This window comes from Gorilla gorilla, chromosome X (genome assembly GCF_029281585.2).
Source record: "Gorilla gorilla gorilla isolate KB3781 chromosome X, NHGRI_mGorGor1-v2.1_pri, whole genome shotgun sequence".
Lineage (NCBI taxonomy): Eukaryota > Metazoa > Chordata > Mammalia > Primates > Hominidae > Gorilla > Gorilla gorilla.
Window position 1 is genome coordinate 165,214,737 of NC_073247.2, and position 26,569 is coordinate 165,241,305.

General features: G+C 60.6%; 1 protein-coding gene across 4 annotated transcripts in view; it reads left to right on the forward strand.

The window, feature by feature from the left end:
- Nucleotides 1–26,569, forward strand: part of ATP2B3 (ATPase plasma membrane Ca2+ transporting 3) — a 65,375-nt gene that overhangs the window by 11,328 nt on the left and 27,478 nt on the right. For all 4 annotated transcript variants that reach the window (XM_055375845.1, XM_055375844.1, XM_055375843.1 and 1 more), the window contains exons 2-12: nt 7,122–7,455; nt 12,359–12,556; nt 12,669–12,926; nt 13,324–13,449; nt 14,044–14,169; nt 17,102–17,143; nt 18,848–19,012; nt 19,653–19,867; nt 20,494–20,736; nt 21,042–21,283; nt 24,064–24,298. In XM_055375845.1, coding sequence (XP_055231820.1) covers nt 7,248–7,455; nt 12,359–12,556; nt 12,669–12,926; nt 13,324–13,449; nt 14,044–14,169; nt 17,102–17,143; nt 18,848–19,012; nt 19,653–19,867; nt 20,494–20,736; nt 21,042–21,283; nt 24,064–24,298 — 2,058 coding nt within the window. In that variant the 5' untranslated portion in view covers nt 7,122–7,247. The remainder of the gene's footprint in view (nt 1–7,121; nt 7,456–12,358; nt 12,557–12,668; nt 12,927–13,323; nt 13,450–14,043; nt 14,170–17,101; nt 17,144–18,847; nt 19,013–19,652; nt 19,868–20,493; nt 20,737–21,041; nt 21,284–24,063; nt 24,299–26,569) is intronic.

The window sequence follows — 26,569 nt, forward strand, 5'->3', positions numbered from 1 at the left end:
AGAGGTGGGAGAGTAGCTAGCAAGTTTCTGCCACACACCTCTGCGGATTCATTAACACCTCCTCAAGACACATTTGAGAAATGGAAGGTACCCATCTTGAGGCCAGGCTTTCCCCAGGTGACCTGGCCAGCCCTTCTGGGGATGGAATGGGGTCGGTACCTCTGAAGAAGTGCAGCAAAAAGAGGGGCCATTTGTGAGCAAGAGGGCAGGAGCAGTGGTGATGGCCTCTCTCCACTGATCTGGTCCTGTGCCACCAAATAGGGTACCCACCTGGCTGGGCAGGATATGGGTGGTGTTAAAAGTCACAGAGGCCGCAGGCTGGGGGTAGGGTGTGTGGGGAAGGGTCTGCTTGGGTTTCCATATCCAGTAGGATTTGGAAGTTAAAATCCATACAAGCGAACTGCTGGCTGATTGGGCTGGTCAAGGCAGTGAAACTCCTGCAATCACGGCATGTGGCTTGGGCACCACGGGAGGCCATTCAGGCCCAGTGTCCACCACCCTGGACACAGGGCGAAGTGGCTGGTGGGGGCTGCTTGGGTGTTCTATTGTGGCGGCATAGACATCACCTAAAATGTACCACGTTTACCATTTTTAAGTGTGCGGCCCAGGGGCAGAGGCACATTCATGGTGCTGTGCAGCCATCACCACCATCCAGCCGCAGAACTTGTTCGTCTTCCCAAACTGAAGCTCTGGCCCCATTCAACCCCAACTCCCCACCCCCCAGCCCCTGGCACCCACCCTTCCACTGTCCGTCCCCTCAGATTTCACAGCTCTCCTATGAGGCCCTCACAGGAGTGGAATCCTACAGTGTTGGCCTCTCTGTGACTGGCTCCTTCTACTGAGTCCAACGTCCTCAAGGGTCAGCCATGTTGAAGCCCATCTCAGAATGGCCTTACTTTGTAAGGCTGAGTCCTATTCTATGGCCTAGATGGGCCACATCGTGTTTATCCAGCTGCCTATCCATGGACATTGGGTTGCATCCACCTTTTGGCTATTGTGAGTAATGTTGCTATGAACTTGAGTGGACAAATATGTTTGTGTCCCTGCTTTCAATTCTTTGGGGCCTACCCCAGCAGTGGGGTGGGTGGGTCCTATGGGAATTCTACTGCTTTCCACAGTGGCTGCACCGTCTTCCATTCTATGGCGGCGCTTGTTTGAATGAGAATTCTGGGCCAGCCCTGGAGCCTCTGAAGGCAGGCAAATGTGTGGTCTCGAGCTTGGCTAGACACCCAGATCCCCCAGGGGTTGGGGTGCTTTATAGCGTTCTGGTCCTCCCGCTTCTGAATGGGAAGCTCTAGACCCAAGACTCTGTATTCGTGAAGTTCCCTGAGTGGGGAGGGGTGCCCACCCAGGTCTGGCATGGGCTGCCGTAGATTAGACTAGAGCGCTGGGCCACCTAGGGGCCAGGAGTGCTGCAGAAGTGCATCCACCCAAAGGCGCAGGCTGAATCGGGCAACCTCCTGGGCTCCTGCCACCTCCAGGGTGTTTCTGTGGGTTCCAGAATCCTCCTTGTCTGGACCCTTGTTAACGAGGACTTCCAATGCCTGTGTCTTTCTGCGGCACCCGGCGCCGGACAGGCGGTTGCTTTGGCTTTGCACGCAGCTGCCAGTGGGTCCCCAACGTGGCCCCTCCGGGGCTGCCCTGCAGGGCAGAGCTTCAGGCAGGTGGGTGCATGCAGGAGTGGGGAGGGGGCGCCATGGTGACGGCTATTGTTTTTGCCCAAAGCTGTTCCAGGCATGAGAGCCACTTGTCATGTGTACAGATTGTACCAGGAACAGGGGGAGGAAAGAACAGAGCACTGGGGGCCGGTGGGGGGCAGAGGGGGAGCCTGTCCCTTTAAATCTGCTTTCTCCGGTTTTATTTCCTTCTCTTTTCCCATCCTCCTCCCTCCACCAGCACAAGTGGAGCCGTGAGGGCCCAGGAGCTGCAGCGACGGTGCCTCTGAAATATTAATGAGGCTGGTCTCTGCCTCAGCTCCTTCCCTCCCCCTTCCCTGGCTGCATGCAGGCCTTGTCCTTGGAACCCTCCTTTCCCCTCCCGGGTGGTCGCCAAGGTGCGTCAAGCAGAGGGGAGGGGGCAGGGGCGGGCAGGAAGGAGAGGGCCTGGCGCAAGGGCAGGAAGATGTGGGGAATCAGGGATAAAAGGGGTCTCCGAGGTGCACACCAGCCACCAGCATCTCGACCTGCCTAGGATCATGCCAGGCCCAGGAAAGGGCAGGGTGGCTGCCAGACTGGGCGTCCTCCTTCCGTGCCCTCTCCCCACCTGCTCCCCAGCTGGTCTAGGAGCCCACCCCGGGCCTGACCTACGAGGCCTGGGCCACACCTCTCGCTGTTGCCTTGGCTTGCTTTTCCTCTCTGGGTTCTGCCGGGCCTGGCCTGTGTTCTAGGAGCCTGGAGGTGGAGAGAGATGGGGGACTATTGTTTTAAGGAATCCCCGTAGTGAGTCACGTCGCTGAGTGATGGGCCCTTCTGAAAGGCGGGCCCTTGCTTGGTGGGTCTGTAGGGAGCAGGTGACGGACAGTCTGCCTCCAGGAGGGCCCACGGTGGAGGGCATGTGCCCAGGTAGGCCCCCAGGCGTCCACCTCCTGCCCTCTGCCCCTGAGTTCTGCTTCCTTCTTGCTTCGGGGCCACGGCATCCTGGGCCTGGCTCTGGCATCCAGATGGTCTGAATGCCCAGGAGCCGCATGTTCTCATCACTGAGGGTCCAGTGACTAGGGAGTGACTCGGGAGCTGGGACTTCCTGGCAGTACATGCCCCATCATCCCTGTGGGGATATATGTCCACGCAGACCCCAGAAACTGAAGGGGTGCTCGACTGGGGTGCAGTGGGGCTGTTTTCAGGAAAGAGAATGGGGTGAATCCCGATGCGTGCATCACCTGAGATCTGGAGGACGGTGGTGGGATCTCGCCCTCCATCTGTTCTCTCCTCCATAAAGGCGGAGCAGGTGGCCGAGTGGAATGCAGCCTGGGCCTGCTGGGGAGGCTTTCAGGGGTGTCATCAGAGCGTCCCAGCAAGGGTGGCCATGACCCATCTCAAGTCACATGGAAGGCAGGGCTGGGAGAACCAGGCAGGAGCCTTCCTGAGCCTCAGTTTCCCCCTCTGTAAGGCAGGGAGAGTTCTCCTGGCCCTCGTAGGGTGTTTCCAAGGGTGCAGTGAAAGAAACATGTCTGTCAAGAGCTGGCATGCAGATGTGGGCTCAAAACTCAGTGTGTGCCATGGGGTCCTGAGAGGGGCCCCATGGGTGCGGGGGTGCCCCCTACTTAGAAAGTGCCGAGCCTTCTGGAGGATGCTGGGCTGCCCAGGGCCTGGAGGAAGTCCATGGGGGATTAAGCTGGAGGTGCCAGGAGAGCCCCCAAAGCCAGGGAGGGACAACATAGGGGAAAGAGGACCCCTGGGTCTCTGGTCAGGTGGGTTTGAGTCACTGGGTCGGGAGTAGGCACTCTGAGCCTAGTTGGGAGGTGAGGGTGTCTGGGCCCTGCTGGAGAGAAGAGTCCAGAAGGCGGTTGAGTAATGGGCCTGGACTTGGGCCATCCCCTCCAGCAGCCCCTGGAGGCAGCAGCCAGGGACCCCCCTGGCTGTCTCCCACCACGAGGCCGGCCAGTCTGTGCGGGGATGGTGCAAATGCCGGAAGGTGCGAGGCCCCCTCTGTGGAGGTTCTCATTTCAATTAAGCCAATTAAGGTCAGAAAGATGAAAGAGCACAGAAATGGTATGTTCCCTGCCCTTTTGGTGCCTACAGACCATTCTCGGCAGCCAGCCCAGGCCGGAAACTCTGTCAGGCCTGCAGAACTGATAGGCCTAGTCACTTCGGTTCTTGGCCATTTCGGCGATGGCTGCTGTCTTTACTGGGCCTCAGGGAGGCCATCGCCCAGGCTTATATAGAACCCAGAAAAGCAAAGTATATGCCATTTGGTCTGTACAGCAGCCAACAGTCGCTCTAAATGGGCCTTACTTTAACTGATGCATCCTGTCTGCCCTATAGCCTGTTGCATTCATGAAGACAATGAGGGTTAGCAGAGCACCCCGACCGCACCCTGTCCTCCAGGATGGAGACTCCGCCTCCCAGGACTCCAAGTTCCTCCCCTGTGGGCCAGGCCCCCATTCACTCATTCCTCCAGGCCCCCGGCCACATGTGGGACTGACCACGCGGTAGACTTCCTGCCGACTCCATACCACGTGTCTCAAAGAGCTTAGGACCCAGCTCGTGGGAGACATGCTCACAGATCATTGCAGTGCCAAGCAGAGTGAAATAGGAATGGGTCGTGGGATTATAGACTCAGGCGCAATCAATTTTGGCTGGGGAACTGGCAGAGACTCCTGGAGAATGTTCCACTTGAATTGTGACTAAGAGGATTCATCGGAGGTCAGCAGGTGGAGCTGGAACAGAGGGCGTGCGGTCAGGGCTCAGAGCTGGCAGGGCTGTGCGGCTGGGGTGGGAGTGGGGCTGGGAAGTGCTCAGAAGGAATCTGGCCTTTTGCTTGATGGGGATGGGAGACTGAAACAGGGGCTCGCTGGAGCGATGGTGCCTGAACCAGGAAAGTGGTGACTCACAGCAGGGTCATGACCAGTTGCTGGACTAGAGAGAGACCTATGAGGTGGTCCACAGGACGTGGAGCTTGCTTGCTGAGGGGTGGGGCTCCTGCAGTGGGGAGGGCCAGCAGGGCCAGCCGAGGAGAAGGAAGTTGGCCCCGGGACCATGGCAGAGGGGAGGACTGCCTCCTTGCCCACTGCCCTCCCCATGAGTCACTGTGGGTCCACTCAGACACAGCTATGGCTGCACCAGTCAGGAGCAGCTGTACGACCTGGTATGGTTCTGTCTGGGCCACCGCTGTGGGGTCAGGGGCAGGGACCGGGTGGGGGAGGACAGAGCTGGCCTTGGGTATGCCCTGGTCAGAGGAGGGAGGATGAGCACGTGCCAGGGGAGGGCCACCAGGCCTCGATGACCGTGCCACGAGGATCCTCTGCTCTGAGGAACAAGCATTTCTGTCATGGCCGTGTGCCACCCAAGAGCCTACCACACAAGCCATTCACTCTGTCACCCGCTGGGGGCACAGAGCCTGAACCTGACAGTGGCACAAAGTTGCTACATGGTGGGATTGTTGAGGCATGAGGTGACTGGAGCTCAGGAAGGCAGGGAGAAGGCGCCCTGGCAGGTGCACCGTCACAAGCAAAGGTCGTGGGGTGGGGAGGGGAGGCTGTCTCGAGAAGACGAGGAGTCCAGGTGAGAGCCGAAAGCTGCCATTGCTGCCTTGAGGGGTCGGAAGCGGGACACCCAGCTGTCCTCTGGCTCTGCCACTTCCCCAAGCCAGCCTCAGTTTCCCGCGTCAGAAAAGCAAGGGCAATTCGTCCACACAGCACCCCCAGAAGGAGCCCGCCTCACCTGGGACAGCTTCGCTTGCTGTCCTGGCCCCCTCTCCTCAGCTCTCACTCCTTCTAGTCTTTTCCCCCCATGCCTGTCCCCAGACGCCTTGCCTCACCTTTGCCCCAGCTGCAACCCCACAGCTCTTGGCCCTCGGGCCTGCTGTTTTCCCTGTCCCAGCTAGAGAGGGATGGGGTTAGTTGAAACTTGTTGAGCACCTGTCCCAGCACATCAAGCCAGTGCCAGGCATGTAGTAGCTGCTCGGTGAATATGTGTCAGGTGACCAACTGCAAGACAGGGCAGGGAGAGGTGGGGAGAGAGGACGGCACAGGCACATGGCCATTATTTTGTCCCCACATCTCCCAGAAGTGAAGGCTGCTTCATGTGTAACGTGTCGCGAGAGTAAACACGCAGGTGCCCACGCTTTTCAAACATGGGTCACTGTGGATGGATGTTTCGTGAAGTATCCACCACCAGGGCCTCTCCTGAGAATAAGGCCATGGACTTGGCTGTGTCTGCTTTAGCTGCCTGAGGGCTTTCTCCCCTTTCTTCAGGGCTCTGGGCCACTCGTTTCCAACGGATGCTTCTGAGCCAGGAGCTTCCCCAGAGACGGAGGGTCAGGGCCCTGCTGAGCTGCCAGGAGGGCTCTTGGCTGATGTCAAGGCCCGGCCATGTGCACTGAGGCCATTTCAGTTCCATGAGGATGTGGCAGGCTTAGCTCGGGCCGGGAAGGAGCAGAGAGAGAGGAGCTGCAGTGGGCCCTGCCAAACACTGTGATGGCTGCAGGAGGGGCAGCCTGGGCCCTAGCGGATCTTTGGGTAAGGTGACGGGGACAGGGAGAGGGATGACAACTTGGCGATGCTCGGCAGAGTGGGGAAGGCAGTGTGGCCAGGGCCGTGGCCTGGATGCTTTCAGTGTGAGGAGACTTTAGCTCCTTACTTTGTCATCTGGAGGGAAGAAGAGCGTGGAGGGGAGTGGGTGGCACCATGCTGTGGGCTGGGACATTGGCAGACTCGCCAGCGACCTGTGGCTACTTTGGCTTTCTCCTGTGTGCCCTCTCCTCCTCTCCTCCTCAGCCACTCCCTTTATCCACCCCCCTTCCCCCTCCCTCCATCCCCCTTTCCCTCCCTCTCTTTGCCTTTCCGTCTTGTCCCTCTCTCCCCTCCCCTGTTTCCCACCCTTCCTCCGGGCCTCCTCCTTTCCTCGCCCCTGGCCCCCCAGGTACTCTCAGGGCCACAGAAACCGTGAGCCACTAAGGCCATGCCAGAAGACCACCAGGGACTCATGGCATGCCCGCTGCACAGGGCGCATCTTAACCAGGCAAGAGCAGGGAGTGAACCGGAGTGAACAAGCCCAGGACTGGTGGTGGGGCACGGGCAAGACCAGCCATTGATCAGTCCCAGCACGCTGCCCTCACTTCAGCGTGGGTTCCCAAATGGATTTGGGGGGCAGTGAGAGCCTCTGCCTCCAGCTAGCTAGTGTTAGCCACTGCAGGGTCCTGGCAGGAGGCATCGACACTTCCCCTCCCCCACCTGGGCAAGCCCTCCAGGTTCTGGGCACCCACGGTGGGCAGGACCCAGGAGTGGCCTGGCTGGTGGGGCCTGGCAGAGCATGAGGGCCACTGGCCCAGCCTGGGAGGTGATTTCTGCACTTCGAGGGTCATGGCACAGACTGAGTGAAGATTTGCCGAGAATATTCTGGAAGATGGGACCTCAGTTTTGTCTCAACCACTCCCCTGGCTTCTTCTCACCTCCGTCTCCCCAGGTGTCCACGCTTAGCAGCTTTCTCACCGCCGCCAAACCTTGCCTGGGCACTGGGACCGTGGGTGGCCGCCTGTCCCTGGCTGTGGCTGAGCCAAGATTGCACTTGTGAGAAGGCCCGACAGGCAGCATGGGCGACATGGCCAATAGTTCCATCGAGTTCCACCCCAAGCCCCAGCAGCAGCGGGATGTCCCCCAGGCTGGAGGCTTTGGGTGCACGCTGGCGGAGCTGCGCACCCTCATGGAGCTGCGAGGGGCCGAGGCGCTGCAGAAGATCGAGGAGGCCTACGGGGATGTCAGCGGGCTCTGCCGGAGGCTGAAGACCTCACCCACAGAGGGTAAGTCCCTCTCAGGCTGCGTGCCACCCAGCCCTGCTCCCAGCCTTCAGAGGAGCGACCTGAAGGCATCCTTAGCCCCAAGGCTGGCCAGGGTCAAGGGCCACCTGTGCCCCTCCTCTCAGCCATTTCCCTTGAGGGGGAGATGCCCTGGGTAACTTGACCTGACCCCCTCATCTCCATATCTCCACAATCAGGAGTTCTCCGCTCTGTAGAGCGAGACTGGGGAGGAGGAGATGGGAACTTCATGGGACACACACACACAGGCGGAATGGGCCCCAAACAGAAACCCTTCCGAGGAACAGGGCAGGGCAGGGCAGGGAGGAGGAAGACAGCCCCATCTGTATATTTGGGGATTTCCGGTGTGCTCAACCCTGTGTTCACTTAAGGGGGATCAGAACAGGAGGAAGGGATGCAGGGTGCAAGCCTTCGGAGTTTCGGGTGACCGGGGCCTCTCCTGGGAAGAGAGAGGATGGCCTGGGGATGGCACAAGCCATTTGGGTCTGGCAGGAAGGGGTGACCGAAGCTGGGTCACGGGAGGCCCAGAGTGCTGATCAGAGGTGGCACTGACTGGCCACAGGCTGTCCCAAAGAGGCACAAGCCCAGGGTAGTGTCGGTCTCACTGCTGAGGGAGGCTCTAGAAAGCCCGGTGAGCACTGTCGAGAAAGATCTGGGGCGGAGGCCTGACTATCCCTGTGGGAGGCAATGTTCCACCCGGCCTTGTGAGGCCTGCCCAGCCCTGGTTGCTGCGGTCTGCCATGAAGCGGGGACCCCCAGGAGCCAGGCCCAGCCCCAGATTCCAGGAGCCACAGCATTCTCTGGCCCTGCGTGCCTGGCAGGGCTGCTGGGGCTATCCCAGCCTAGTGCCAGGCCTGTTCCCCAGCCAGTGCGGGCTGATTTGATCTGCTGCCCATCTGGGCAACGCCTGGGCCCACCCATCTCCTCTGCTCCCAGCCGCGAGGCTCCTTGGCACCTCCAGCCTCCCGCTCTGCCCTCACCCTCAACCCAGAGACTGTTCTCTTGTGGCTCTGGCCTCGGCCCCGTCTGTCTGCAGGTGGCACTCAGGCTGCAGGGAGGAGTGAAGATGGAGGAGGGGGGCTGTGGGCCAGGTCAGGAACTCCAGGGTCTGCCTGGGTCTCCCTAGCTTTGTGCCCTGGAGCTGATGCGCCTGTGACACCCGGCCTCGCCGCCGCACACGCCCTCACGGTGCAGCTGCTGCTGGGGCTGATGCCTTGGCTCTGCTCCCGAGCATCTCTTGCCTTCCCTCCTCCTTGCCCAGCCCCGGAGGAGGCTGTGGAGGGCCATTTATCCACAAGGGCTCTGGCCTCTCCCAGATCAAAGGAAGCAGATGGGCCTCAGCTGTCTGCTCTTCCCCTGTCTGCCAGGCCTTGTTAAATATTTAAAATGTCAAGGCCCCTGGGAACCTGCCCGATTCTGCCATGGAGCTCAGGAGCTCTTGCGTGCCTGTGGAGGCAGGGGCACGGAGAAGGGCAGGTGCACAGGTGGGTGGCTTGGCCTCTGACGGGCTTCCAAGCACCTGGGTCCCCAAGGCCACAGTGCAGGGAGCCGGCCAGGCCTGGATCTGCTGCCCACAGAATGAGCAGCAGAGGACCGGCCCCTCCCCTCTTCAACCCTCAAGGTCCTCGGGCTTGAGCTGTCGGGCTTGAGCTGTCTGGGTGCCAGGAGCGGGTGACTTGCTCCCCGCATCCCCTAGCCCGGTCGTGCACCTGGACCCTGGTGCTCAGACCTGCCTGCCCCTCAGTCCTCCTCAGACACAAGGGCCTGAGCCACGGGGGCAGCTGGCTTTGTTGTGCCCCAAGCCCCATGCCAACCCCCTGACAAGGTGGGCAGACTTGGGGCTGCCCAGGAGGCAGGCACTCCCCCGTGGGGCAGGTGCTTTATGGCGCATAGTGCATTGCGGGAAGGGGACTTTATCTTCTGGCGGTACACTCATCAATCCACTGCCCTCGCTGCCTTGGGAGCACTCCAAGAGGATTCCAGAACCCATCCTGGAAACCGCGCTGCTGTTGTCAGGAAACCTGGGTCTCAGGCTGAACTCAGAGGTGGGTTCGCCCGGGAACCTGGCCCCGCCCAGTCCCCCTCTGGGCTCCACAGGCAGTTCTGGAAAGGAGGGGGCGGATTCGCTGGGAGCCGACACGAGATGCTCCTAATCCAATTCCGATGGCATCTGGCCTCTGCTCCGGGCAGGCCGCCCATCTGTGTCCATGCCAACCGGCCAGCCCCTGCCCCCATGCCCTGGACCTGGACTGCCCTCGGGCCTGCTGGGGAAGCATGTGCTCAGAGCCAGAGGGGCCGCAGCTGTGTTCCTCCTCCCCGTCAATGGGTGCTGCAGCGGGGCAGCCGTCGGGACCCCGAGCCCACAGGAAGGCTAAGGAGAAACGAGCAAGGCTACAGCTGCAAGGGCAGGTCAAGGCCAAGGGAGAGGCTGGCGAGGGCGAGGGAGCTCCTGGGGAATGGGCCAGGGGTCCCAGCTGCTCTCAGGGACAAACTGGGCATGTGAGGAGGGGCAGGCAGGAGAGAGACTCGCATGGAGGCTCCAGGCTAAGGGCAGTGGAGACCCCAGGTGTCTGGGGAGCCCTCCCCTGCTCCTCTCCCTCCGCAGAAGCCCCACGGTTAGCACGTGCTTCTTCTTAAGTCATTTGGGGGGTCTTGTACTCCCTAGTACTGTCCCCACCTGGCTTAGCTCCTGTAATTCCAGGAGACAGTCCGAGTCCAGAGCGAGGTGCACACCCCTCAGTTGGGTCCCTGGTCCCCAGCCCCCTCCCCACCACCCAGGAGCTGAGGTCGTGCGTTAACCCCAGGCTCCCGATTGGGGCAGGCTCGGGCCTCAGCAAGAGGCCTTTGGCTCCTGAAGAAACCTGAGCCAGGGGCAGAGAGGCACGGACAGCTGCGGCTCTTCTGGGTGGGGAGGACGCCATGTGGCCGTCGCCTAGCTGGGGTGAATGAGCCACGGTTGTACGGGCGGCAGCTTCTGTTCCACTGCGGCCAGGGCTACCCCTGCCCCTCCTCAGAAGCCCCAAGGTTAGCATGCGCCTGTTCTCCAGTCATCTGGAGGGTCCTGTGTGCCTTCCCAGACCCACTGTGAGTGCCCCATGGGCTGGGGCTGGGCTCTCTGGTCATCCCGTCCCTGCAGCAGATGGCAGGCGTGAGCCCAGCTGCCCAGGGCTGGGAGCTGCAAGCTGCTGTCTGTCCACCAGGTGTCAGTGTGGGTCTGGTCACACCCGCGACAGCACTGGGTGCCGGGTGAGCGCCCGGGAGGGCTCCTCGGGATCAGCCGGGGCTGAGAATCCTGGGGCCAAGGGTGGGGCCAGAGGAGGGTGTCATCCCACATGCCTGCCCCGGTAGAAGGTGGCTGAGTGGGTGTCCAGGCCCGGATGCCAGTCACGCATGTAAGCTTCCAGTACCTTCAGGCCAAGGAAGACTGAGAAGTGAGCGTCCTCAAGGATGACAAGTGACAGAATTGGATAGGGACAAGTGGCTCTGATTGTGAAGGCAAAGCCAATTTGGGGGCTTCTGAGTGGCTTTGGGTATCATTCAAGTCGCCATGTAGACAAGCTGTAAGCCCTGGCGGAGGGATCAAAGTTGGTGCTGGAGTTGCATTAGAACCAAGGCGGCTGGGTCCTGAGGGCCCTGTGCTCACCGGGTCCTGTCGGGCAGCGTAGGTTCTGTCCTGACCTGGGCCACAGGCCAGAGCTCTGACTCATGGTTACAGGGCCCTCTCCACCTCCGGCCTCAGTGGCCTTGTCTGCACCCTGCAGAGAGCAGCTGATGAGCAGCCCAGGGTGGGCAGTGTCTCCCCGACCCCTGCGAGGCCATGCAGCCCAGAAAAGGCTTAAGACTTCCCAGTCCCCTCCCTCAGCACCGTGACTCCGGTTTGGCTTCTCCCCACCTGTTCCCCACCGGGAACCCACTCCCATTCCCGTGCCTCTCTCTCTCCTCGCATGACACCGTTCTTCTTCTTTGGGTCTCTGGACCCAAGAACTTGCATCTCCCATTAGCTCTCATGCTCCCTCCCCACTGCTTCTTCCCCGAGAAACTTCTGGAAAGTAAGCCTCCGCTCCCTGTCGCCAGCAGCCACAGGCACCCTGGAGACTCCTGATCCCTTGGCACTGGCCGTGCTCATGCCCCCATCCCTCGGGCCCTGCCCACCCTCTGCAGGCTGTCCCTGCCCCCACAGGTTGGGCTGTGTGACACTGCCAGTCTTTGGGACCGGCTGGCCCCATCTTACAGAGCCGGGGAGGGGGGTGTTGGTGACAAGCCTGCTCAGGGAATTCATAGGCTGGGAGCTAGAGAGGTGTTTCCTGACAGGCACAGAGCCCTGGCCTAGTCTTTGGCATCTGGTGCCATCCCAGACTCCCCTGATTGGTGGCCCTCCCCATGTCTCCACTAAAGTCCCCTGGACACTCGCTCTCCTCCCCAGGGGACCATTGGCTGTACTCTTCTGTCCTGTCTCCTAGCAACCCTTGTTTACCTGGACATACCCTGCTGGGTCCCCTCTGCGCCCCCTTGTTGGGTCCTGTCCCCTGCCTTCCAGTGCCCCCTCAGCGGTAGTGTGGAGGTGGCCAGGACAGCACAGGGACCTGGGACCCGCTGGAGTCCGGGAGCCTCCTGGCCTGTTTTGTCATCTGTGTGTCAGGAGGAGGATGGCTAGGGACTCCCCGTGACAGCAGCCAGAGAGCCGCATGCTCACTCCCACGTGCACGCCCCCCAGCAGTCTGCAGAAAGGCTCCTGTCTAGAGGGAGAGCCAGGCGCTGGCCAGACGGCCCCAGAGGGCTGCTGCCACCCCAGGAGCAGTCAGTCAGGGCCACATAGGAGGCCTGGGACACACAAGGCCGACCCGTCCCATCCCATCCTCCCCTTCTGTGCTTCCCGGGCACCATGCAGGCCTGGCGGACAACACCAATGACCTGGAGAAGCGCAGGCAGATCTACGGGCAGAACTTCATCCCCCCAAAGCAACCCAAGACCTTCCTGCAGCTGGTGTGGGAGGCCCTGCAGGACGTGACCCTCATCATCCTGGAGGTGGCTGCCATTGTCTCTCTGGGCCTCTCGTTCTATGCGCCGCCAGGAGAGGAGAGTGAAGGTAAGGCCCGGGGGCCTGGGCTGGAAGGAGGAAGAGGAATGGGGCTTGAGATGAGGGATGGTCACAGGATGGTGACGTCTCCTCCACTGCTTCCCTTCTGTCCTCCGCACAGCCTGTGGGAATGTGTCGGGAGGCGCAGAAGATGAGGGCGAGGCCGAAGCTGGCTGGATCGAGGGGGCTGCCATCCTGCTGTCCGTCATCTGTGTGGTGCTGGTCACGGCCTTCAATGACTGGAGCAAGGAGAAGCAGTTCCGAGGCCTGCAGAGCCGAATTGAGCAGGAGCAGAAGTTCACGGTCATCCGGAACGGGCAGCTCCTCCAGGTCCCTGTGGCTGCGCTGGTGGTGGGGGACATTGCCCAGGTCAAGTACGGTGAGTGCCCTGGTCTTCACCCACCCTGTCAAGGAAGCTCGGCTCCTGCTTCTGGGGAGGGTGAGCCAGAGGAGACCCCCAGCACAGGTTCTCCCCGGTGGCCTGGGTGTCGTCACCTGCAGGAGGCGGGAGGTGGCGGGGGTGGGGGAGGTGGGGGAACATGGGGCAGGGCAGAGTGGGAGAGTTTCAGACACAGCAGGCCCCCGAAGAATCAACTGTCCCCACAGCCTCCACAGTGGGCTTTCCCCCTACAAAGGATGCAAATGTCCTCGTTCCCCAGAAGGAGGAGGACTACTGAGTCCCTTTCCCAGGCGGCCCATGGCACCTGACGGGACCTCCCCTGGGGCAGCCGGGAGGAGGCGGTGGGGAGAAAGGCCTCTGCTTCCCGGTGCTCTAGGCGACCTGCTGCCAGCCGACGGCGTGCTCATCCAGGCCAATGACCTCAAGATCGACGAGAGCTCCCTGACGGGCGAGTCTGACCACGTGCGCAAGTCAGCCGACAAAGATCCCATGCTGCTCTCAGGTGAGGGCCACCCTCCCGGCCAGCCTGGCACCAAGGGGCGTCAGCAGCCGTGTGGCCCAGCATCCTGTCCAGGCTGCCTGCTGGGCTCAGCCTCCACCTCCACCAGGGCCTTCCAGCATAACCTTCAGGTTGGGAATCTGAAGACTCCGCCCGTCTTGAGGACTGATGGTGGCAGCTCCAGCCACAGGGCGAGGAAGCTGGCCCTCCAGGCCCAGGAGAGTGCTTTGTGTCCTGAATGGGAAGCCCCAAGCGGAGAGGCTTGCAGGGGCCAGCACAGCGCTGTGCTTCTCCCAATCCAGACCCTCGACAATATCCAGTGGGGGTAGTGTTCCCTTTCCAGAAGGTTTCAGCATAGTCCGGTGTTTATCCCAGTTGGAAAGGTAGTGTGAAACGGGACAGGAAGGCTGGAGGCCCTAGGTGGGCCCTGTGGGCCTCGGGGTCTCCTCCAAGCCAGGGAGGAGGCTTCAGCCTAGTTTTAAGGTGGACACCGCGTCCCTGCTTCCGGGAGACCCTGGGAGACAGGTTGTGGGCGCTGAATGTGTCTCCCACTGGGTGATACAAATTCCTGTCTGAGTCTCTGTGTTGCTGTTCCAGGCACTCATGTCATGGAAGGTTCTGGAAGAATGGTGGTGACCGCCGTTGGCGTGAATTCCCAGACAGGCATCATCTTCACGCTGCTTGGAGCTGGCGGGGAGGAGGAAGAGAAGAAAGATAAGAAAGGTAGCGCAGCAGTGCCGCCAGTCCCTGGTGCTGGTGGCGGCTCCTTCCACGCAGCCCATTCTTTCTTTGCGGGCCGGTGCCATTGGGGGCTCAGGGAGAGCCAGCCCAAGTGGGTGGGAGGCCGGGCCCTCTCTTCTGATTCTCCTTGGAGACTCCTCTTCTGAGGATATCCCCCCTGAGAGCCGGCAGGCCAAGGGCCCCTCCAGTGCCGTGGACGGGGAGCTTCCCTGAGACCACCATCCCCAAAGGCTTCGGGATCCCATACCTACCTGGGCAGGAATGGTGTTAGAGGGACAGGAGCTACGGGGAGCCTCATGCTTACCCTCAGGGCCTGTGCCCAGTAAGGTGCCGAGGATCCCAGGCCAGCGTGGGAGGCAGCCAGGGAAGTGGGGGTCAGAGGTCAGAGGAGGCTGGGACAGGTGAGGGCCGGGCAGCCCAGCCCACCTGTGGGTGGTGGCCCTGCCCTGGGGCTTACAAAGCTAGACAAGCCCGAGCCAGGAGGGCCCATTCCTCGTCCTGTGGCTGGAGCTGCCACCATCAGGCCCTGCAGTGGGCGGAGTCCTCAGACCTTCTAACCTGAGGACTATTCAGGGAGGCCCTGATGGACAAGATCGAATGGCTGCCACAGCCCCTTCTGGCTGGGCAGCCTTGCTCTGGCCTGGACTTGCCTTCTGGCCTCTCCTGCAGCCAAAACATGGTAGGGAGCCGCACCCGCATGGGAAAGCTCTGCTTCCTGCCAGCGACCTCCAGCCAGGGCCCTGGGGCCAGTGCGCGGGGTGTGGGGGCGTGGGGGCGTGGAGGCGTGGGGCGGGCAGTCAGGGCCCAGGGAAAAGGTCAGCCCTGAGCCCAAAGCTCCCTGGAGGCAGCAAGGGAGTAGCTGGATGACCCTCTGTGGCCTAGAAGCTTCGACGAGCCCTGCCTTCTGGCAGCCTGGGCCTGTGTCTCCCTGCACCGGCCCTTCTTTGTGGCACCAAGTCCTGTAGGGCTCAGTGCAGAGTCTCACCCCAGTGAGTGCCCTGGGGGTGCGCAGGTAGATGGGCGGCCCTGGGCCTCGTCTGGGCTGGGCTGGAGTCCCTAGGCCTCTGTCCTGGGAAGCCCAGCTGCCCCTGCCTGGGCTGCCTCCTCATGCCTTGCACACAGTGGCCCTCTCCCATCGTCCACGGGAACCCACGCTCCTGTGGAGTCTCCAGCTGCCCTTCTCAGGCTGCTCACCTTCTCTGTACCTTAAATGAGTGTGTCCTTCCTAAGTGTTCCAGGCCTCTCCTTTTTTTTTTAAATTGACAAGACCATTCAGCCCCTCCCAGGCCCACCTGGCCCTCCTCTCCAGCACCCTCAGGCTGTCCTACTTAGGAGTCAGAGCTAGAGGGCTTCCTGGAGGAAGGGAACCCTGAGGGGGGCCTGGAGGGAGAGCAGCAGCTGGCCAGCTGGGGAGAGGGTACCAGCAAGACCAGGGGGCTCCCTGCTCGCCCTCCCCGTCTCTCCCGCCCCATCTCCATTGTTTGGCGCAGCCTGCCCGGTACACGCTTAGGATACTTGCCTTCTACCTGCACCCAACCCCCTATTTCTTGTCTCTTGACCTTGACTCCTATGCACCTTTCTCCAAGTGTGCTTCTCCTCCTCACCTTCCCCCCACTCCTGCCTCTTCTGGCAGGGCCCAGCCCTCCTCTTCCAGCAATGCTCATCCCAGACTTCCCCCTGCCTCCCTCCTCCAGAGGCCTCCCAGGGCCTGTGTGCAGGCTGGGTCCAGAGTGCATGCTTCCTTCAGGCCCCCACGGCCCCAAGGCTCTGCCATCTCCCCTGCTGTGCTGTGCGGTCATCGCACTGCCATCTTGTGTCCATGGGGGTCTCCCCTCCCTGCAAGAAGGGCCCTCTGTGCCCACAGGAACCCTGGGCAGAGAGGGCCTGATCAGTGCCCCACCCCTGGCTGAGTGGGGGTGGGGGGGACCTCCCTGCTCCCTGGGGACCCCGGATCCCAACCCCAACTGCCTGGAAGTGCAGATGTGGCCCCCAGGAAGCTCCTCTAACTGCAGCTCTCAGAAGGGGTGACTGTGCCCACTACCTGAGCCCCTGGATAGGGCCACTTGGGGCCCAGCCTGGCCTTGCAGGGCTGCTGGGTGCCGGGGCTCAGGCTGGCACTCCTGTGCTGTAGCCCTGGGTTGACCAATGACCTAAAAGCGCCCCGCAGAGTCCTAGCGTCTCATTCCTTTGTCCCTTTAAAACACACACTGGGGCCAGGCACAGTGGCTCATGCCTGTAATCCCAACACTTTGAGAGGTCAAGGCGGGTGAATCACTTGAGGTCAGGAGTTCGAGACCAGCCTGGCCAACATGGCGAAACCCCGTCTCTATTAAAAGTACAAAAATTAACTGGGCGTGGTGGTGGTGTACGCCTGTAGTCCCAGCTACTTGGGAGGCTGAAGCAGGAGGATCGCTTAAACCTGGGAGGTGGAGGTTGCAGTGCTCAAACACACACACACTGAGCTAACTGCTGGACGTGACTGCAGGGAAAACCAATCCCTAGGCAAGGGCAGCTGGGTGCTGTCTGCCTGGCTTCCAGGGGTTAGGAGCCGTCTAAGTGAACCCCTTGAGCTGGTTTGCAGGGAGCAGACATCCCGACTTGGGGAGGTTCCAGCTTCCGGGAACCTCCCACTGCCAGCCATGGGTGACCCAGGGCCCTTCCAAGGCTGGCTTTAGGGGTTCACTGTAGGGCTGAGCTTAAGGCCCAAGGGGGAGCCCTGGGCAGAGGTCTGGCTCAGGAATGCCAGTGTTCATGGTGACCGTGTGCTGGGAGGTGGTGACGGGGTGAGCCTGGAGAGGACGGGGCATGAAGAAGGCCACCAGCAATCAGGCCCCTCCTCCCCACCCCCTCTGCCACGCGGCCCCCAGGCTGGTGTCCTCAAGCCTTCGTGTCTGTCATCCCTCTTCCATTGTAGGCAAGCAGCAGGATGGGGCCATGGAGAGTAGCCAGACCAAAGGTAACGGGCGCCGCTGCTTGGGCACAACAAGCTTGGAGCCCTGGGGGTGGGGCTGGTGGAGGGCACAGTGTGGGGGGAGGGTCACCTGCCTCTGTGGCAGGAGCAACACTTGGAGACCAGGTGAGTGGGCTGGCTGCACAGTCCCGTCCCAGTGCAGAGGGAGGAGAGAGCACACCCCTGGGGCTGCTCAGGGCATCCTGGCCACAGACACTGCTGGCAGCTCGGCCCAGCCACCTAGAGGAGACCTTAGCCCAGCATGGGTGTAAGGATCACCTGTGAGTGGGCGCCCCGAGTCCACTCTGGCCAGATGAGAAAACTGAGGCCCAGAAGGGCTGACTCACCTGAAGCTCTGGGTCCCAGTCAGTGTGTTTCCCAGGCCAGCTTCCTTTCAGCCAAGCCTGTGGACCTGGGAGACAGAGTGGTCGGCTGAGGGCCAGAGGCCCGGCTCTCCTCTCAGCCCCGGACAGCTGGCAGGTGCCGACACCCTGGGGCCAGCATGAGCCTGGCTGTGAGACGCAGGAAGCAGGAGAAGGGGTGGGAGGAGGGGGGAGGAGGCCAGCCGTGGCCCACGGAGGACAGGAGATGTCGGCCAATGCAGTAGCCAGCTCTAGGTGCTGGAGTCCATGGGGAACGAGGCAGGTCCTGACCCTCGGGAAGGTCACAGGCAGAGATGACCCAGGCAACGCCCTGTGCGGAGCTGGGTTTGGGAGGGCAGTTGGGGGACAGCCCGATGGCTGCAGCCCTGGGTTGAGGAGGTGGCAGCAGGGGGGGCACAAAGCTGGAGGGGCCCAGCTGGGTGGGGCAATTGTGTCCTGACGCCACAGGGAAGAGGAGCCGTGGCAAATGGCCTCGGGCTGGCAGGTGAGGAGGAGCAGGAGGAGGCAGAGGTGATGGTGGTAGTGCCGAGAGCCCCAGTGGATCGGGGACCAGAGTAGTGAGGGAGAAAGACGAGTCTGCTCTCCCCAAGTCGCTGCGTCGGTCCCAGGGCAGAAGAGGGAGGTGGGGTGGCCAGGATTACTCTGGGCTGTGGAGTGGGTGCGGCCAGAGCTTGGCAGGGAGGGAGATGAGGAAGTGACAGAAGCAGAGGAGTGGGGAGAGGAGGGAGCCGGAGTGGGGGACACACCACCACCATGTCGAGGGCAGCAAGGATGAGGAGCACAGGAGCCACCAGGAAAGAAGGGAGAGGAGCCGTCTGCTCCAGGGGAGAGGCAGGGAGGGTGCTGGAGGGACAGATGGAGCCCGAACAGGCGCAGGGCTGGCTGGTGGGAGGAGAGTGCATGGGGCTTCTGGGCCTCCCTAAGGGAGGTAGGAGGTGGCTCGGACACCAGTAAGCAGATGAGTCAGCTCAGGGCTCTGGAAGATTCCTCGGGCCACAGGCCTCTGCTCTCAGGTATTATTTGGGGCATTCCAGGACCAGTCACCCTGTCTGTGTGCCCAAATGCCTTGTGCTGTGTCTGTCCTCCCTTCTCCCGAGAGAACCATCTCTGTCCCACCTAGAACAGTGCTGGAGCCACCCCACCCACCCCAAGAGGGCCTGGGCTTAGAAGGCGAGAGAAGGGAAGCTGATAGACTTGGAAATAGGAGAGCTCCACTGAATCCCGTCTCCTCTCTATGGTGTGGCATGTCTTTCCCCACGAAAGCCCCTTATAACGCCTTCTCCCCAGCCAGGCACTGACCTTGGCCATGGGGTTCCTCTGTGTGCAGCTAAGAAGCAGGATGGTGCAGTGGCCATGGAGATGCAGCCCCTGAAGAGCGCGGAGGGTGGGGAGATGGAGGAGCGGGAGAAGAAGAAAGCCAACGCACCCAAGAAGGAGAAGTCTGTCCTTCAGGGGAAGCTCACAAAGCTAGCCGTGCAGATCGGGAAAGCAGGTAGGGACAGCAGGAGGTGGCGGGCCCAGGCCATTGACTGGGCGTGGAGGATGCTGGGCTCCTGGAGATGAGCCCAGGCTGTGTAGAGCAGGTGGGAAGGGATGTGGCAGGTGATGTGTGGGCCAGGCAGGCAAGGGCACAGGCCAGGCCGGCAGTGGCCATCAGGGCCTGGCGCAGCCCTTCCCTAGTGAGCAGAAGTCCCAAACCCTCGACGAAGGCCCGGGTCACACACTGAGCCACTGCCCATGAGGTGCCCCTACCCGAGGCTCCAGGCTCTGCCCCTGGCACACTCAAAAGGCAGCTGGGGGCATGCAGGGCTGGTACCCCAACTTCTGGGGGGCAGTGGGGGATTGACGCTTGCTAGTCCTCCCCAGCAGTGCTTCTCCTGCCATCAGACCACAAAGTCCACTCCCCAACCCCAGCAGCACTCCAGAAGAGGCCACACAGAGCCCCCTTGCAAACAGGCCCCAGCTCACCTGCTGAGCCAAACCTGGGCTGTTTATCCTGAAACGCAAGGCAAATCTACAAGGCCTTCACAAATGCCTCCGAGACCGTGTCCATACCTCTTCTTCCCTCTTCCTGTCCCCCTCCTTCCCTCACCCGTGGCAACCCCTTTCGTCTCCTCCCCACTCTGTGGCAGGGCTGGTGATGTCTGCCATCACCGTCATCATCCTGGTCCTCTACTTTGTGATTGAGACGTTTGTCGTGGAAGGCCGGACATGGCTGGCAGAGTGCACGCCGGTCTATGTACAATACTTCGTGAAGTTCTTCATCATTGGTGTCACTGTGCTGGTCGTGGCTGTCCCAGAGGGCCTGCCTCTTGCTGTCACCATCTCCTTAGCTTACTCTGTCAAGGTAATCATAAAACTTACAGTTGATACTGTTTACAGACTCGGAAACTGGGGTAAGAAGTCATCGGGCGCCTTGGTGGCAGTATAAACTGGGGATGTTTGGGATAGCTCAAGGGAGGAGAGGAGGTGCCAAGCAGGGACCCAGGGGGCAGCTTTGCTGATCTGTCAGCTCAGGTCCCTGGGCATGAGATGGGCCAGAAAGCAGGCAGGCGGTGAGATACCCAGGGGTTCAGCATCTGCACAATGTGGGCAGTAGGACGGAGGGGCTGGGAGGCAGCGGGGAAGCGGAGAATCAGCAGAGGGCCCGGGACACTGGGAGGCAGTGGGAGGAGGTGGGGGGAGCCAGGCGTGGGGTGGTGGGGTGGGAGAGCTGCAGGGCTGGTGGGTAACTGAGAGGGGGCTCGGGCAGGGGAGGTCCCAGGTGCGCATCCCGCCCCCACCATTGGATGAGGTTGCTGATGCCTTACAGCCTCGCTATTGGCTCAGGGCTGACCAGGTGCCCAGTGGGCTTAGTGCCACACGTGGAGCTAGCTGAGCAGAACAGAGTCGCGCGATGTTTGTGTTGACATCTCTCACTCCTCCACCCCAACAAGCACCTGGGCCAAATGCCCACACCCTCGCCCTTTGCAGAAAATGATGAAAGACAACAACCTGGTGCGCCACCTGGATGCCTGCGAGACCATGGGCAACGCGACAGCCATCTGCTCCGACAAGACGGGCACGCTCACCACCAACCGTATGACCGTGGTCCAGTCCTACCTAGGGGACACCCACTACAAAGAGATTCCGGCCCCCAGCGCCCTGACCCCTAAGATCCTCGACCTCCTGGTCCATGCCATCTCCATCAACAGTGCCTATACCACCAAAATACTAGTGAGCTGGGGCAGGAGCGGGCGGGCAGGGCCGGGGGCAGGAGCAGGGGAGGGGCCTGGCCAGGGTGCCAGGTGAGCTGTTGCAAGGTGCTCATTAGGCCCCCCCTTGAGAACTTTTGCCCATCCCTGGCCTCACAGGTGGCTCTGGCTGGGAAACTGCCTGTAGCTAAGGCAGACCTTCCTCTGCTCCCTGCCGCCCACACCCTAACAATGTGGTGACCACGAGGGGGCAGAGCTGGGGCTCCAGGGGCAGCATGGAGGGTGGTCTCAGGCCCCCAGTGCCTGCTAGCCCTCGTCATCTTGCAGCCTCCTGAGAAGGAAGGCGCCCTCCCACGCCAGGTGGGCAATAAGACGGAGTGCGCCCTGCTGGGCTTCGTCTTGGACCTGAAGCGGGACTTCCAGCCCGTGCGCGAGCAGATCCCGGAAGACAAGCTTTACAAAGTGTACACCTTCAACTCGGTCCGCAAGTCCATGAGCACAGTCATCCGCATGCCCGACGGTGGCTTCCGCCTCTTCAGCAAGGGGGCCTCAGAGATCCTGTTGAAAAAGTGAGTGAGCAGCAGGGAGGCGCCGGGGTATGTACGGAGTTTCTGGTTCTATTTTCGTGGTAAAAGAGGCCGAACGTAAAATTCACCATTTCAACCACTTTACAGTGTACAGTTGAATGGCATTAAGCACATTCACAATATCATGCAACCATCACCACTACCCAGCTCCAAAACACCTCCATCAACCCGGAAAGAAACCCCAGGCCCATGAGCAGCCCTCCCCACGCCCCTCCCCAGCCTCATGTGCTTCCTGTCAGTATGGATTTGCCTGTCTGGACATTTCCTATCAAGGGACTCATACACTGTGTGGCCTTTTGTGTCTGGCTTCTTTCCTTAGTGTAAAGTTTTTCAGTTTCCCCCAGATATTAGACCTTCCTTTCTTTTTTTGTTTTGTTTTGTTTTTTCGCTCAAGCCATCCTCCTACCTCAGTGTCCCCCGTAGCTGGGATTACATGTGCGTGCCACCACGCCCAGCGAATTTTCAAATTTTTTGTAGAGCTGGGGTCTCGTCATGTTGCCCAGGGTGGTCTTGAAGTCTTGGGCTCAAGCGATCCACCCACCCCGGCCTCCCTAAGTGCTGGGATTACAGGAATGAGCCACTGCCACCAGCCCGAACTTCCATTCTTTCTAAGGCTGAGTAATATCCATTGTATGCTAAAGAGCATTGTGTTGGTCCATCCATCCCTTCATCTGTCTACCAGCACGTCTACCAGCACGTGAGTTGTTTCCACCTTGTGGCTGTCACGAGTCACGCTGCTGTGAATATTCACGTACAAGTTTTTGTTTGAATCCATGTTTTCAGTTCTTTTGCGTGGACATCTAGGAGAGGAATGGCTGGGTCGTGGTGTCCACGAAACTGTTTTCCACAGGGGCAGCACCGTTTCACATTCCCACCAGCGACATAGGAGGGTTCCACCTTCTCCCCATCTTCAACAGCACTTATTTTCTGGTGTGACAATGCTGATGGGGGCCATCCTTGTGGGTGTGAGGCAATATCTCCTGGTGGTTTTGATCTGTGTTTCCTTGATGACTAACAACGCTGAGCCTCTTTTGCTGTGCTTACTGGCCATTTGCCTGTCTTCCTTGGGGAAATGTCTGTCCTAGCCCTTTACTCATTGCTGAGTTGGGTTGTTTGTCTTTTTATTGTTGGGCTGCAACATTCTTTCTGTATTCTGGATCCTAGATCCTTATCAGCTATGCGATTTCTACACATTCTGTCCCATTCTGTGGCCTGTCTTCACTCTGTTGATAGTGTCCTTAGGTGCACAAATGTTTTAAATCGTGATGACGTCCAGTTGATCTATTTTCTTGTTGTTGCTTAGAGATGATGAAAATTTTCTTAGAGATGATGAAAATTTTCTGGAATTGGAGACTGGTGATGGTCGTGCAGCTCTGTGACTATACTAAAAACCATTGAATTATCTACTTTAAATGGGTGGGCTCTGTGGTGCGTGAATTATATCCCAATAAAGCTATTAGAACAAAGTGAGGGAGAGTGCACAGCGTCACCTCCAAATGCCCTGGCTTCCCCACTCCCACTCAGCCTTCCCGGACTCCACACCCTTGGCCTTGGCGTCTCTGTCCACAACTCACCTGGCTCCTCATGACTGCCGTCCCAGGGCCCTCAGGGCAAGGTCCTCTGCAGGACGCCCAGGGCTCCCCAAAGGCCCAGGCCCACGCTCCTTCCTGTGTTCAGCGGACTGGACCACGAAGTGCACCCTGCCTGGCCGCCCCACCCACAGCGCTCTCCCAGAACTCTGCCAGGTGCAGCGCTGACTGCCAGGGCCAGGACCACCTCCTCCCTGGAGCCATCCCTGCTGGTGTGGGGGCCTCAGCCCTCTTTCTGTGCTTCTTTTTTGGTGGGCACTGAGGGACACTGAGGCAGTGCAGACAAAAGGCCCAGCCCAGCCTCACTCTGCTGCCTGTGCATAAATGAGCAAGTTACTCCCCCCTACTCCCATGCCTCAGTTTCCCTGGTGGCATGGAGATCACAGAATGCTTATCTCTGGGGAGGGGTGTGAGGGTTCCGTGGGTGAATCCACATCCATAGGAGGCCCTCCATCCACACAGCTTCTGTTATGATCATTTCCTTTGTCACCAGCCTCCCGTGCAGTGGCAGCACCTGGCACTCACAGCCCCACTGGCTTCTTCCACCATGCCCGCCTCTGTGACCCTCAGCTCGTTTGCTCCCTCCTCTCCCCACCTGAATCCTCCCAAGTCCCATCCCTTTTGAGAAGCTCCTGGAGTCATGAGCGCTCTACTGAGGCTGTGGCTGCCTGGACGTGGTTATGGCGATTGTCCACAGACTTCAGTTTTTGCCCATGTTCCACCCCCTTGCCCCATGAAGTCTGTGGTGGAGCTGCCATGAGCCACATGCTCCTGCCTCCCTCCCGGTCTCTCAGCCTGCAGCAGTGCATGAGTGTCCTGGTGCCTTCAAGCAACAGAAATGGATTCTCCCCCAGTTCTGGAGGCCGGAAGTCCAGAAGCAGGGCGTGGGCAGGGCCGAAGCGCCTCCAAAGCGTCTCAGAGAGGATGCATCCTGCATCCTCCAGCTTCTGGTGGTGGCCGCCAGTCCTCGCATTCCTCAGCTTGCAGCTGCCCCTCTCTAATCTCTGCCTGTTGTCACACGCCCTTCTCCCTGTGTGTCTGTGTTCTCACACGGGGCACTCCTCTCTGATAAGGACCCCAGTCCTTGACTAAGCCCCCAATCCAGTGTGACCAGCGCTGTTTCTTGTTGTTCTCTCCCCACCTCCACCTCATCTCTGCCCACCCCCTGCCTAGGTGCACCAACATCTTGAACAGCAATGGTGAACTCCGGGGCTTTCGGCCTCGGGACCGGGACGACATGGTGAGGAAGATCATCGAGCCGATGGCTTGCGATGGCCTCCGCACCATCTGCATCGCCTACCGGGACTTCTCTGCAGGCCAGGAGCCCGACTGGGACAACGAGAATGAGGTCGTGGGTGACCTCACCTGCATAGCTGTCGTGGGCATTGAGGACCCTGTGCGGCCCGAGGTAGCCACCACCTTCTCTGTGAGCTGCCCTGGTAACTGTGCCCTCTGCCCGAGCTTGTCCGGACTGGTAGGGGCGGCCTTCCTTCACACACAGCTGCTGCGGTCCCTCCGTAGTACACTTGAGCCCTGCCCTGGGTGCTCTCACCCTGACACCCGCACAAAGGCTCTGTCCTGCCTGCTGGAAAGCCCTTCCTGCTTGACCTATGGGCCCAGCTCAGGCTCCACCTTCTACCAGGTGAGAAGGTGGCAGTGGCAGAGAGACTGTCGACATTTGGGATCTGATCCACCCAGGACCGATAGACTGGAGGTGGTGCTGAAGCCTGAGGGGACACAGGTTTGGGGCACAGGGTGGGCGTTTATTGGTTGAGGGTTTGGCTGGGGCTACTCTATGGTCAGGACGTCCTGTGGCGAGCTCACAGCAAAGGTCCTGGCGGGAGAGGGAGCCCAGAAGCATATCTCCATATGGACGATGCCACCAGGGAAGTCCAGATGAGGGGACCTCGAGGGCCGCGTGGCAGATTCCATGGCCTTGACGCTGGGAAATCACTTTGTTGTTGAAAGATCCCAGACCCTGGAGAGTGTGGAGGATGGCCGGCCCCGGAGGGAGAGTGCAAGGCATGGGGTGCCCCCCTGTCTCCCCAGGGCCTCTGCATGGCACCCACCTGTGTCAGAAGCAGGGCCACTGGGACCCTGACAACTTGGATTTGTAGGAGCCACCCTGGGGGTGCAGGTGCAACCTGGGAGGAGAAGCTTCTGGGCTCTCCTTCGGGAGACAGGCATTCATGTATTGGATCACGTAGCAAAAACACTCAATTCAAAGACAGTGCGTCTAAACGCCAGCCATGGCTCATGTCAACAGAGCAGCCCTGTGCCCCGAGGAGAACATGGTCACTGCGCCCAGAGAGGGAGCACCTCGAGCCTGCCCTGGAAGAAAATGGGTGGTAGCGGAGGACAGGGGACAGAAGTCCAGCGAGGGAAATGGGCCCCGCAAAGGCGGGCAGCGGCATGAGTCCCGGGCCCGGCTGAGCCTGGGAGAGCAGAAGGAGAGGGTGCTGGTGAGGCGAAGCAAGGCCACACGTGGGGACAGGAGCCATCAAGTCCCTCTGTTGGACCAGGGAGCAACTGAAGCACAGAGCAGAGGAAGGAATCTTGCCAGAGGGGCCCGGGGAATAAGGACAGCTCCTTTCCAGCTTGAGAGTGGCTGAGAGAGAGTCCAAGTGGTAGACCACAGTGACAGGGCCAGGCTGCGGAGGCTGGGCCGACCCCCACAAAGACTGGCCAGCCTGGTGGTGGCTGAGGAGGACGCACAGAAGGCCCAGCGAAGTCCTGGGTGCCGGCAACAAGCAGTAGGACACAAGGGCCTTACCGAAACCTGCCAGGGTGCTTGGAGATGCGGCACGGCTGCAGCCAGAGGAGGGCCCGTGAGGCTGGGCCCTGGGGAGCCATAGGAAGCCTGTGGCTGGGGTGGTATTGATGCTGGAGCTGGGCCGGCCGGGGGCACTGGCAACTTCTCCAGACACCTGGCTGGCTGCTGTGCTGTGGGGCCTTGGGGAGAAGGCAGGGAGCAGGGCTGAGCAGGCGAGGAAGGACAGCCTGGCCTGGCCCTTTGGGGCCATGGGGAAGGAACTGGGCTACACACACTGGGCCTGAGGAGGGAGGAGGCCTGGGTTCGCAGCTGCTGGTTTTCAGGCTCGTCACGGCCACTTGGTGGCAGCAGAGGGGTGGCTTCCAGACTTTTCAGGGACAGGCAGTCACTGCCTCAAAGGAGAATTGTCTTCTTGTGGCTCGTGATCTTGTTATCCAGCACCCCAAGATCCTCAGAGAGTATGAAGTGTCCCCGAGGCTGGCAGTGAGGTCACTTAGTGGTATATGCTGCAGGAACCATTGGATCACCCTGCCACAGCTTAGAGTGGGGCCCCCAGCTGTCTCCCTGGCAAAGATCACAGCCCCCCTGCCCATGGCCTCAGGGGGCGCCAGGATTCAGGGACTCCCAGGTCAATGTCCTCCCCTGGTGTCTCCCAGCTGCCCTACCCCTGGCTCCCACTCCTGCGTGTCTACTCCCCCGCCGCCGCAGGCTCCCTAGGCCTGGGGGCTCGGCCACACCCAGGCTTCTACACTTACCCGACGGTGCTCACAAGCCCCACTGCCTAGGCTTGACCTCCTCATTCAGGTTCCCAAACTCTGAACCTGGCTCCTCTTCTCCTCTCCCCCTGCCCGTCCACCTCAGTGGCATCAGCTGCCTGACCCTGTCTCTCTGTCCCCGAGCCTGAAG